General features: G+C 37.5%; 1 protein-coding gene across 1 annotated transcript in view; it reads right to left on the bottom strand.

Moving 5' to 3' along the window:
• Nucleotides 1–2428: 2428 nt before the first annotated feature.
• Nucleotides 2429–13137, bottom strand: part of LOC103285403 (PZP alpha-2-macroglobulin like) — a 49094-nt gene continuing 38385 nt past the window's right edge. The window contains exons 26-36 of the mRNA XM_008140825.3: nucleotides 12123–12279; nucleotides 11697–11771; nucleotides 11102–11282; nucleotides 9297–9520; nucleotides 7371–7589; nucleotides 7071–7198; nucleotides 5872–5962; nucleotides 5099–5167; nucleotides 4244–4346; nucleotides 3129–3170; nucleotides 2429–2545 (exon numbers count right to left, since the gene is read on the bottom strand). Of these exons, the coding sequence (XP_008139047.2) occupies nucleotides 2523–2545; nucleotides 3129–3170; nucleotides 4244–4346; nucleotides 5099–5167; nucleotides 5872–5962; nucleotides 7071–7198; nucleotides 7371–7589; nucleotides 9297–9520; nucleotides 11102–11282; nucleotides 11697–11771; nucleotides 12123–12279 (1312 nt within the window). The 3' untranslated portion in view covers nucleotides 2429–2522. The remainder of the gene's footprint in view (nucleotides 2546–3128; nucleotides 3171–4243; nucleotides 4347–5098; nucleotides 5168–5871; nucleotides 5963–7070; nucleotides 7199–7370; nucleotides 7590–9296; nucleotides 9521–11101; nucleotides 11283–11696; nucleotides 11772–12122; nucleotides 12280–13137) is intronic.

Raw genomic sequence — 13137 nt, 5'->3', positions numbered from 1 at the left:
CTAAAAAGGAGTACAAGAAATGTGTATATTCTATATGAGAAAAGAACTTTAAAATAGCACTGAAGCACACACAAGAAGACTTGAAAAAAATTAAAATCCTAATATATAAAAACCCAGGGTCATAACATCCAAAATGACTGAAGGCTCTACCCAGCACTGACTGCTGAGGGGGCTGCAAATCAGGCCAAAAGAGAGGCTCAGGAGAGAGAAGCAGGGTCTGATCCATAGCCTCCATGGCAGCTGTTGATCAGCCCTTGCCTCTCTCTTTCTCTTGGGGCTTGGCCAGCAGCCACACCTCTCTTTCTCTCAGGCCTCCACTGGGGCTGCTGATCAGCTCTGCCTCTCTGATCAGGCCCATTGATAGGCTCGCAGATGCTGACTATCATAGAAACCAACCAATCAGAACCAAATCTGAGTGAACTGTGATGAGCCAATGGCTGCCTAGGAGGTGGAGATTTTGACACTGACTGGCATAGAAACCAACAAATCAGAACCTAATCTGGGTGAACTATGAAGGCAGAACCTAAGGTAGGAGTGGAGGAGAGGTTTTAAGGGCAACAGCTATTTGGTGTAAGGTGTAAGAAAGCGGTTTAATTTTTTAATAACTGGTTTGGCAGTATAGTGCATATGGCTGGCTGTCAGTCCAGATATAGGGATTATGTATTTTTGTCTGCTAAGAGCATCTCCTCCTGATGAAAAAGGCTCCCCCCTCACCCATTTAAGCAATCCTATCCTGTATAATCTATCTATACTACTAAAAGGGTAATACGCTAATTAGACCAGGTTGACCGGCCATCTTCTGGACATCTGAGTTCCTTCTGGACAAAGCCATGGTGGTGGGGTCCAAGGCAGAGGCCATTAGGGGCGATCAGGTTGGCAGGGGAGGGCAGTTGGGGTGAGATCAGGCTGGCAGGGGAGGGCAGTTGGGGGCAACCAGGCTGGTAGGGGAGGGCAGTTAGGGGTGATCAGGCAGGCAGGCAGAGGCAGTTAGGGTGATCAGGAAGGCAGGTAGGTGAGTAGTTAGGAGCCAGTGGTCCCAGATTGTGGTCAGACATTCCCCTAGGGGTCCCTGATTGGAGAGGGTGCTGGCTGGGCTGAGGGAACCCCCACCCATGCACAAATTTCATGCACTGGGCCGCTAGTTAAAAATAAAACACAAAACACACCCTGTTTTTGGATAGGGAGGTCAACCTTAAAAAGCTGACAATTCTCCCTATGTTAACGAACACATTTGATAAGATTCCAGTAAGATATTCAAGTTTTGTGTTAAATAGAGAAGCTGATTCAGGTAGAAAATTAAATAAGGACATATATGCAGTAAGTGGGAATTAGTTCTATAAGATAGTAAAACACACCATAAAGTCTTGATTATTGAAAGTGTAGTCCTGGCACATAAATACACAGAGAGACCAAAGAAACAGACTAGAAATTACAGAAATGCCCACCAAAACATGTGTGAATATAGTATATGCTGCAGTGGGTGATAAATGTGTCCTTTCAAATTAGTGTGCCAAAGATAAACTGCTTAATGCAAGCTTCGGGGACAACTGGATAGATTTATATCTATATTTCACCTCTGTGTGGTTTTGTATTATTTTTTCTTAATTATTTACTGTCGTTCCTGTAAGAGAGCTATATGTTTCTTTACATTGCTATGTTTGCTTCTTTGTGGGAAGAGTCACCCTGCCCCCATTCCACAATTGAAGTCAGGTTTGGTCCCGTGACTTGCTTTAGCCAACAGAATTATAAATGGACACGATATACACCTTATCTGAGCTGAAGGTTTAGGAGCCATTGCTTGATTCAGCTATTTTCTTTCTCTCCTTTCATTAGGATAGTTTATCATCAATGATACTTTAAGGTACAGTCTGTTATTTTCCCCATTTCTTTGTGAAAAAGCTGAAGCAGAAAGTCTGAGTAACTGCCCTAGTCATTCAGCTTGTGAGGTAAGGATGGAGTCAGGATTTGAATCTAGACAGTCTGGCTCCAGTGTCTAGACTTTGCACAGTACTGCCTATCTCCAACCTCTGCACAGTACTGCCTATCTCCAACACATTCTTTAACTTTAATTATTTTAGTCTCTTGTGGAGTCCATTTTTGTTGTCTTAGCTTAGTGACAAAGACAAATATTTCTTGTTTCCTCTCAAGAAATACTTATCCCTTCCTAGTTACTCATCGATACTTTTCTCCCCAGCTTTCTAGATCAGTGAATGATTTTTTTCCTAAGGTTTCTCAGAACATAAATTATTTTCAGTTATTGTTTAGTTGATTTTATATGTGAAATTCACAGTTGCAATATAAGCAGATATATTTCAAATCTGTACTATTCACATTATTTAAAACAATATAACTCATTATGTAAACATGTTTGATGAATAAATGATGGAACAAATAACTTGATTAGAAATATGTATTTATTCAACAAGCCTTTTTGACATCTGTTTTACAGAGATAACCCGATTCCTTCTAAATACAAGTACAGGATAGGGAACCCAGCAAAAGATGTAGTCTAAATATGGTCCTCAAACATTTTCTTGCTCTGCATCTAGGTGAGAAAAGAAACATAAAAAGAGTTGTAGGGTTTATTAAGGAATATTCCCTTAGTTGAGTCTGAATAGTGAGTGTGAGCTAAAGTTGGGGCCAGCAAACTTTCTCTGTGAAATGCTAGATGCTAAATATTTTGGGCTTTGCAGGCCAAATGGTTTACGTCATAACTACTTAACTCATAATAGCAGCCATAGAAAATAGATATGAGTGTGGATCAGTTCCAATAAAACTTCATTTATAAAAATGTGTTGGGTTAGATTAAGCAGGAGAATCATAATAGTTGGCCCTTGAAATGAAGGAAACCAATTAGCTGTGATGTGAAATGTTGTCTATTATTCCTGGCTATCCTACAAACAAGCATAAATAAAACTTATTGACTTTTCTAATATTGGAATGAATATCTTAAATCGGGGAGCCCACCTACAGGGTAAGTACTATTCTCCAGTATTCTCTTTGTGTGAGAATGTGCCACATATATTGTCTCAGATCTAGGAACAGACTTGTAAAGAATTTTAAATTTAGAACATTTAGGGAGCAAAGTTAATGGAGTATGATGTTGATCATGGCATATGATTTCTTACCTATGCTGCAGGGGGCAGTGTACTCAGCAATAGCGAACTCATCTAAAAAATATTAGATGAAAGGAGAAACAAAAAACAACTATGAACAAGAAGCCATATTGAGTCTATTTACTTTACTTTTGGTGAAAAGTATATCATATCATGATTGTTAAAGCTCCATTCAAATAGACCAGAGTTGAGCAGGATAGCTAACATATTTATACTCTCCCCCTCCCCGCCCCCGCTCTGGAGTGGAGGAGGGGGATTGAAGCCTGTTTAGATAGTAGCTATTCAAATTTTAAATTCTTAGGAAGATGACCATTGTTGCTCTCTCTTTTTCTTGTAGCTCTTTCTTCCATGAACTCTCTGCTTCTACTCACTTTGTCCAGCTTGCTTCCTGAACCCCTTTTCTAAGATTATTGCTCTAGCCTAAAATGCTTCCTACTTCTATTTACTTTATTATTATTATTTTTTAGAGAAAGTGGAAGAGAGAGGGAAAGACAGAGAGAAATATAGATGTGAGAGAAACACATCAACAATTGGTTGCCTCCTGAATGCGCCCTGAAGGGGAAGAGCTGGCAACCAAGGTACGTGTGTGCCCTTGGTGGGAACCGAACCCAGGACCCTTCAGTCCACAGGCCAATGCTCTACCCACTGAGCAAAACCCGCTAGGGCTATACTTCTATTTACTTTAGAAGATGTACTCATATATTAGGATCCACCTCACATCTTTCTTCCTCTGTTTGTCTTTTTTTCCTGTTTGTCCATCTTAAGTACTAGCCATCTGTGCTGTTTTCACTTCTCCAATTTCTTATCCCTTAGCTCGGTAACACTCATTTATCATTAACTGTCTTTTCTGGTTACATTATCTTTCCATGTGTACTATGTTCTTTATGTCCCTAAACTATTTAAGAGAAGTCACCAAATATTATCTTTCTTTGTAAATTCTTAAGTTTCTGACTCAAGAAATATTAATTGATAAATTTGTTTGTAGGTGGTTTCTACAGTATATAGCTAGGAGGAAAGGAACAAATAGATATAATATTGATTGAATGGTCTAAAACCAGGATCAATTGTAATCTATTTCTTGGTTTTAGGTTGAGTCTATTTAATTGTCTCAGTTTTCTTTCACTTACGTGTCTCATAGTAATCATAGACTTTAACAATCGCTGGCTTTAGGTCTCTTACTGGGATGTCTTGCAGAACCGTGAAAGAAAAGCTTAGTGTCTGAGCTGTCACCTAAAAAGAAAAGTGGGAGTAATAAAGAGGTTAGAAATCCTCTTCTCTCTTTGTTGAGTAAAACATATTCTTTATTGTTCTCTGACTCTTCTTCACCTGGGTCTTTTAGGTAAGCAAACATTTGTGGATGTCAAGATGGGTTTAGAAGGCAACTTTGGGAACTCTTTACAATGAACAAAATCCCCCAGATATTCTCCTAAACAATAGAGACAACCCATATGCTCTTGTAGTCCTCTGCAAGAAATTAACTGAGTCTGTGAATGTGTTTTAAGATGCAGAGACTTGTACCACCTGTAATTATAATACAAAACTATTTTTTGTGTGGTTAGATAAAACATTCCCTTTGTTTTGCAGTTGACTTTGAAGATACTCATGAGATCTACATTTTATTATATATAGTGATATATTTATTAGAATATTAACACTATTATTAATCAACCACAGCGGTATATTTATTCTTTTTGGTAGGTCTTTAAAATAACATGCATGATAAACATTTATTCTGTTGATTTTTTCTATTGGAAATCATAGAAATACTCATATTCCAATTGTAACATAATTAAAAAGAGAGCAGACGTTCTATGGATTTAAAAGGAAATTTTCCTTTTATTCTTTTTAGAAAGTTATTCTTAACTTTCTGGAAGGGTGCTACTAATTATTGCTTTTCTCATATTACTTATCTTCTATTGACGAGACCCACTTAGAAAGTCAACCGATGTATATAGTCTCAGCTCAAATGCCAGAGCTCTCACCTGTTCCACATAAATGATGACATGGTTATTGTTCACTTCTGTCCTGCTCACGTGGCTAGATTTTTCAAGCTGAAGAAAATTAGAGAACTCAAAAAGTTAGACAATAGATATGAGAACACTGAGACCTAGAGAAGATTGTAGAAAGGGACAAATGTTTAATTCTTTAAATAATGTGAAGGCTGGAAGGCCTATGACTCATCTTCATGATTAAATAGTCAAGGTGCATTAGCTATACAAAAGCTGGGTGAGGGGAAGGAATCACATTTGCAAACAGGCTTCAACATTGTCATGTCTTGACTGAAAAAAATCACTTGAATTTCTGTCTAGAGAAGGAAGCCAGCTATTTCCAGGTCAGGATTTTCATTATCTTTCAATATTCAAGTAACATATTAGACTCTGGCATTTTTGCCGATTCAAGCTCACATTAGTTTTATCATTGCCGAATTTTGTCTGTGCATATTAGTCAATTTGGTAGTTAGGCATAGTCTGTTTTTCTTGCTTGTCATTTTATTGTTTCATGCCCATGTACTTTCAGTTCCTAACTGGACCATGAGTGGCCTAAGGATAAGATCACCCCTTGTAGTCCTCTGGTATCACACAGGTCTCTTAGTTTAGAGCCAAATAAATAGTTACTGAATTTAATTTCATGGGTTCGGGGCAAAACAGTTTTTGAGGCAGGATGATAAGGATAGGGCTTTGATATTGGTATGGTCTCATTTAAAGATATATACCACCCTTTTGTATGGGATCTACTAGGCTTAAAATACACCTACCATTTTTACTGTTGGTTTCAAGGGAATAAAACCAGATACCATTTTCACATCAACAATCACCATATTGGAGACAGGGCGGCTCCCTCTGTAACTGTAGTGTCAAAGAAAACAGGAGTTAGAATTTATTATGTGAAAGAAAGCGAGATTTCTTCCTTCAAGACCCACCAGAAACCTGTCCATCTTTATGAAGTTTCCCCTAAGATTATGACCTACAGAAATCTGTGTTTCCTGGACATGAACGATATCAATGTTTAGAACTATGTATATACATCAGATTTACAGCTTACTAGATGTTCAAGGCTTAGTCCCATACTATCAAAACAGAATCTTTGGGAATGGAGCTTGGTAATCTGCTTTTTTTTTTTTTAACACATCTCCAGGTTTTGGACATTCTACCTATACTACTCATTTGTTATTTAGTATATCTTACTTTTATATTTTTAGATAACTTAAAATGTAGCATGTCTCCAAAGAGTGGCTACAAAATGTAAGGACAGATAGATTCCAATGCTTTATACTTAGATTAAATTTATGTTTAATAATTGGGTTGGTTGTCTGAAATATCAATTGTTTTATAATATTAATGTTATTAGTATTAGATACAAAGCAATATAATTTGTGCTATGTTTTCTTAGGACTCCTGCAAAGTTTTTGATGGCTTATGATAAGGCAACCTCTATATTTTATAGATTCCATACAAAAGGGTGGTATGTATCTTTAAATGAGACCATACCAATATCAAAGCCCTATCCATTTGTATTTAATATTAGCATTTATTACTTATTCATTTTATTAGAAAAAATAAGATAGAATATAATTATTCCGAAGAGGTAAGAATGATTTACTTCAACTTAAAGTAAATATATTTGAAAAAAATATTTTTTTGCAATGAGTTAAATAAAAATGAGTGTAAAAGATAACTAGGAATTGATTAGAACACTAAAAAATTCACATTTTTATTAAATATATTTACAATTTGACTTTGCTTTCAAATGCTTTTAAAGCATTATTAAAACTTTAAGACAAAACATTTACTAGAGAAAAGATAATTTCATAATGATAGAAGATTAACTTCATTAGTATATATATTAATTTTAAATTTCATTTATCTACTAGCATAGCTTCCAAATATATTGATTATTGATGGTTCCAAGTAGCTTTTAGACTCAGGATTAGATGACTCAGTCAGAAGGTCTTACCTGACATCCACTGAGATCTGGAAGCTGGTATGGGCTTTGGGTCCATCACAAGTTTGGGGCAGAGTTTGTACCTCCAAAGCAAATGGGGAATCCTCCTTTTCTGGAAGGATATTATATTTCATGGATGTCTGTGGAACACCAAGGACACCGTCAGTTTTTCTTTTCCTGGGAAGCCTCACTTTTTCATCATTTAACTTCTCCAGATTTGCCCTTTCCTTGTCCAGGAAGCAAAGAGCAGAGCTTCCTTTTCAGTAGGAGAGTTTCAAGTTGACTTTTCCCAATATAATTCTAGAGTCTCACCTGGAGATACACGCATCTTTGCCCAGTCACTGTTATGGTGTATTCCCCAGGCAGCTCTGGCAATGAGACCTGCTGCAGTAACAGGAGGTTGTTGCTATCTACTTGGAATTTTGTGGAAAAGGTTTGTGAATCACGAATGGTCACTTGTGCAGTTTTCTGAGTCCTGGTGAAAGTGGCTGCTCCATATTTAGACAGGGCATGGAGAGCTATCACTGTGTCCTGGAAGAGATGAGGGGAGAAACCACACCCAAAGAGTAAGTTTTTGATGGCGGGGATTTTCCTCAAAAGTCTGTGTTAGCTACCGCAAGGGAGTGATGGTTTTTCTCCCCTAAAGTATACACCTGCTAATTGCTTTTTCTGCCTTTAAAGCACAATCAAAGTCATACTATAGCTCCTCCAAATGAAATAAAAGACTATTAATGCAAATTAGATTCACAATATAATTTCATTTGTGTTGGTATTGTCCTAAAGGACTATTTCTATGCCCAGAAGTTGTGCCTTGCTCTTTCTCATCAATACTTCTCTTTTTTATATCTTTCAAAGAATAGGTTTAAAATTAAAAAGTTAAGACAAAAAAGTGACTATCATTTACTAGACAGTAATTTAGATAGAAGAATGACAGAAATTTGCTGAGAATAACAAGTGTGGTATAAGACAAGTTGCACTTTCCTAAGTTCCTTTTCCCCTTTATATAGTCTCCCCCTACAAGTCACTGCCTTATTGAATTTTATTTTTATTTTTTAATCTTTATTGTTGAAAGTATTACATATGTCCCCTTTTCCCCCCATTGACCCCTTCTAGCTTGCACCCGCCCCCTGCCCCCTGCCCCCTGCCCCAGGCCTTCACTATCCGATTGTCTGTGCCCAGGAGTTATATATATAGTTTTATATATATAACTAGAGGATCAATGCACGAAATTCTTGCAAGGGCCTTGGCCCTGGCCCCCCGCCCGCTGCCACAGCTGTGGCCGGAGGCCTCTGCCACCTCTGCCGCCTCTGCCTCGGCCCCCACTCTCTGCATCTTTGTCTGGATGGAAGGACATCTGGAGGGACATCTGGTCTAATTAGTATATTATGCTTTTATTATTATAGATATCCCTAAAAAACAAAAGTTTCATTATGTACATCCAAAATACTGAAAAACGTGTAAGAGGGGAAATCCAGAATATCTGGATGGTTAACACAATCATTTTTGCACTCCATAGAACATTTCCAAAAATATGGTATGAAAAAAATAATGTAGGAGCTTTAGATTAAAAAAAAAATCAATTTTAAGGGGGCGGGTGTAAGAAGAAAGGTCTCAGGGAAGTTAGAAAGGAGTGGAAAGTCTGAGTTCCTTGGAGTGGTTAAATAGGACTTCTCATTCATTCTATGAAGATCAAAATGAGCTCTATGTGGTCACTTTCCTTTTAATCACACAACGTTCTGGTTCATCTTAGAGAATTTTTTTGCAGGATTAACACTGATTCTCAACCCGGGTTGATTTTGCCTTGTCTTAACTGTGAGTAGAAAGCTACTGGCACCTAATGAGGAGAGCCCAGGAGGCTGTTAAACATCTTTCAATGTCCAGGACAGCCCCTCACAATAATAATTACTGGAACAAAATGTCAACAGTTTTGCTATTCAGAAACCCTGTTCTAAAGTGTGGCTATCAACCGATGTGTGCTAATGATATAATATAGCTTTAGAGAGGAATGGCGCTTATGGTTAAGTAGCCAAATGGATGGGATAATGCAGGGCTTAGTGAAGATTGTTTTGGGGAATGACTTGTGTCCTTTTCCTTATTTCTCCACTGTTTTAAAACATCTCTAAATAATTCTTCCAAGATTTAATGATTCACCTTCTCTTTTCTTTGTAACTGTTCTGTGTTCAAATTGGCCAACTGTCCAGTGAACCTGGAGGAGAAGACCATCTGGGAACCACAAACCTGGGTGGAGGAGAAGCCCCCATGGGAATTCTGTTGCTTTATGATCCACTTCACAATGTGTGATGCAGAAGTCAGGTCCTCTGAGCTTGGGGCAGGCTGGGCAGTGAGGTAAGCCAGGAGCACATAGGACGTCATCTCCACCTCAGCAGAGGGAGCCTGGGGTTGGTAAAAATACGCTTCTGGTGCCCTCGCTTTTTGAGGTCGTTCCCAGTGGATGGTGTTGTCTTAAGGGTGAGAAAAAGATAGAATTATAACTATTGGAAGATAATAAGTGAATATATATTCATATCATATGGAGTTGAAAATAATATAGACAAGAAGTAAGGACCTCTCTGTCATTTCCATGCTGAACTCGAGTTTAGTCCTCTGGGCCTAAGACTGAGAATGTTGTTGAAGGAAGAGGCATAGCGCACACTTGCTAATCTCTTAAATATATATATTTTTTAAAGTTGAAAGAGAAATGAGACAGAGAGAGTTTTCTTGCTGTTTGTGATATTTCCTGGGAATTGGAGTATGAATTGGATATAAAGCCTACCTATTACACTCCTCCAAAGAGAACATACAGATGGCCAATAAACATATGAAAAGATGCTCAACATCACTAAGCATCAGAGAAATGCAAATTAAAACCACAATGAGATATCAACTCATACCTGTTAGAATGGCTGTCATCAATAAATCAGTAAAGAAATGTTGGCAAGGATGTGGAGAAAAGCGAACATGCATGCATTTTTGATGGGAGAGAAGATTGATGCAGCTGCTTTAAAAAACAGTATGGAGAGTATGTACCCAAAGAAACCCAAAACTCTAATTCAAAACAATATATGCACCCCTATGTTTATTGCAGTGTTATTTACAGTAGCCAAGATATGAAAGCAACCCAAATGCCCATCAATAAACAAGAGGATAAAAAAGCTGTGGTATACATTTGTACATAATGGAATATTACTCAGCCACAAAAAGAATGCAATTTTACCATTTGTGGCAGCATGGATGGACCTAGACAGTATTATGCTAAGTGAAATAGTCAGAGAAAGACAAATATTGTGTGATTTTACTTATATGTGGAATCTAAAGAACAAAGTAAATGAACAAACAAAATTGAAACAGACTCATAGATACAGAGAACTGACTGATGTTTGCCAGATGAGCGGGAAGTTGGGTGGTGGGGAGATGCTGAAAAAAGTGAAGGGATTAAGAACTACAAATTATTAGTCACAAAATTGTCCTGGGGAAGTACAGTACAGTATAAGGAATATAGTCAATATTGTAATAACTATGTACGGTACCAGATGAATGCTTGAAATATCAAGGGGACCACTTTGTAAAGTACATGATTCTTTAATTACTATGCAGTACACCTAAACTAATATAAAATAATATTGAATATAAACTGTAATTGAAAAAAATAAAACCTACATATTGAGCTCAGAGGACTTTTGTAATAATCTGGCAAAAAGAGATAAAAACACTTTGAAAATGTTATTATTGCACTTTCTTTAGTATGGCTTTTTGTCGTACCATTTTTCATCCAAGTATGTAGGCACTTATCCTATAAAAATATATATTTGTTTAATATATTTCTTTCAGCAGGTAAGGATAAAATTCCATAATTTACCTGCAACATTATGTATGGTATAACACATGCAATCCCAGAGAATATATTTTTATAAAAGGTGTTTTGACCTCACAACTTGGCTAAAGAATTACAGACAAAGCTTGCTGCTTTCAGCAGGAATATATTCCTCCTTATAGAATTTGTGTAAGTGGAAGGGGAATTTTTTTTTTAAACCATTTGCTCTCACCTTCTTTCACAGCTTCCTCATCCAGAGAGTTCAGTATTTCTCCCCTCCTATTTTGGTTTCCCGCTAGGGCAAAAGCATAGGCCAACAATGCCTTGGTGTAGCTATGGCTTCCACGGGGCCCCTCCTTTGCTGTATTCCAGGCAGACTCCAGGCAGGGTAGGGCCATTTGAACAACAGAGTTCTGGGAAGACAAAGAGGTGCTGGTGTCAAACTAGGGTAAGTAGAGGATAGAACAAGTTCTGAGTTGGATATTGCTTGACAGATGTCATTCATGGTTTTCAGCCAGCCAAGTAGACAGCCAATATCCACTATATTTAAGCTGAGAAACATTTTAAATTTCTTAACTTTATATTTAGGTCTCAAAAAATAAAGCCAGAGAACATGTGTTTTTAGGATTAGTTTTGGTACATAGTCCAAGGGCATTATTGGGCAAGTATAAATTCCCTTTAATGGAATTGACCAAAGAGCTCATCTAGCTGAGAAATGCCTCATCACTGAGCAAAATGAGAGCTGGACTTGGCTTTTAGTACAGTGGTGTTCCAGAGATCAGGACTGTAGTTTGCATAGTAGGAAGTGGGACCGAGGTGAGTCTTACAGTGACTGGAAGACCACTCTCCAGAATAGCAATAGTGATGTAGACAGAGAGGGTCACTTCGTCTTCTACTCCTCCCTGTAAATGAGAGAGAGAGAGAGAGAGAGAGAGAGAGAGAGAGAGAGAGAGAGAGAGAGAGAGAGAGAGAATTTTGATTAATTGTACTTCTAAATTTTAGTATATTTTCTGGTCTTTAATGCAAATTGTCTTCAGTAACTTCTCTATCAAGCAAAGTAACACCCTCCTGCAAAGTGCCATTTCCTTTTTCTTTATAATTTTCAGGTTTATAACGCCTTCCTTGATGCCCTCTCATATTACCTAGGACTTCATCTTTGCAATTTTCCTGTGCTTTCTTTCTCCTATCATGCTTGGAACAATGTTAATATTGATGTATCATGAGATTCAGCATAAGTACTCACAGTACTTCACCTTAATGGCATTGTTGAACAGTGACCCAGAATTTATGAAACAGCCATTCTCCTTCTGTCTCTGGGAGAGCCAGACCAGGGCTTGGGTAATATGTGCTTCATCAACGAAGATGTAGCTTTTAGCCTGGGCAAAGGTCTGCAGTACAAAGGCTGTGAGCCTGAAGGGTGAAGAAGAGCGGGGTTCTAAGACCATTTATTTTCATACAGCACCTTAATGCTCTGTTTTGCACATATAGACTCCCACTCTCCCCAGTTCACTCCCATGAGAATCAAAGAGCTATTACTGAGAATTTGGAAACGTTTTCTGTTAACCTGTTAGCTTCTTTCTATTTTTGTTGTTTTGCTGTGGCATGTTGTTAAATGCATTATCAAGGATTTTTGCTTCCAAAAGCATCACTTTAGAGATTTAGGTTTCTCCTAGTTTTCTTGGGGTGGTTAAGATATTTGCTCTCACATTCTGGACTTTCTGGAGTTATTTGTTTCCATTGATTTATTACTTTGTCTTCTGCAACTAATATTCTATTGGGCTGTCTTCTTTTACTGTTCTGTTTTAGTAAACGTTTTTCTCTACATCATCCTTCCTCTCCACTACTTTTCAGGTCATTGACTTCCTCTTGTTTTCTTGTACGGTCATATTTAATTCAGATAGATAGATAGATAGATAGATAGATGATTAGTTGAATGAATGATATATGGACAAATGAATAGATGAATTGATGGATAGGTGGATATATGAATAGATGGATAAATAGAAAAATAGATGGATTGATAAATAGATAGATAGATAGATACAGGGGATTATCTAGTAGAAGGTGGTAAAGTATGCACTGTGAGTAATGGCTGCCATTTTTCTAGCCTGTTTCTAGCATCTCAGCACTGTTCAACAATTTATGAGGGCAAATAAGAAGTTTATAATGGTTCCTTAGCAACATGAGAGAGGCTTGGTGTGTTGATATAAAAATAATCAACTTCAAATGTTCTCAGTTTTGCCATTTATTAGTTGTTTATACTAGAGA

Source organism: Eptesicus fuscus, chromosome 7, assembly GCF_027574615.1.
Source record: "Eptesicus fuscus isolate TK198812 chromosome 7, DD_ASM_mEF_20220401, whole genome shotgun sequence".
Lineage (NCBI taxonomy): Eukaryota > Metazoa > Chordata > Mammalia > Chiroptera > Vespertilionidae > Eptesicus > Eptesicus fuscus.
The sequence above is the reverse complement of the archived record's forward strand: the minus strand, read 5'-3'. Positions and strand labels throughout refer to the sequence as shown.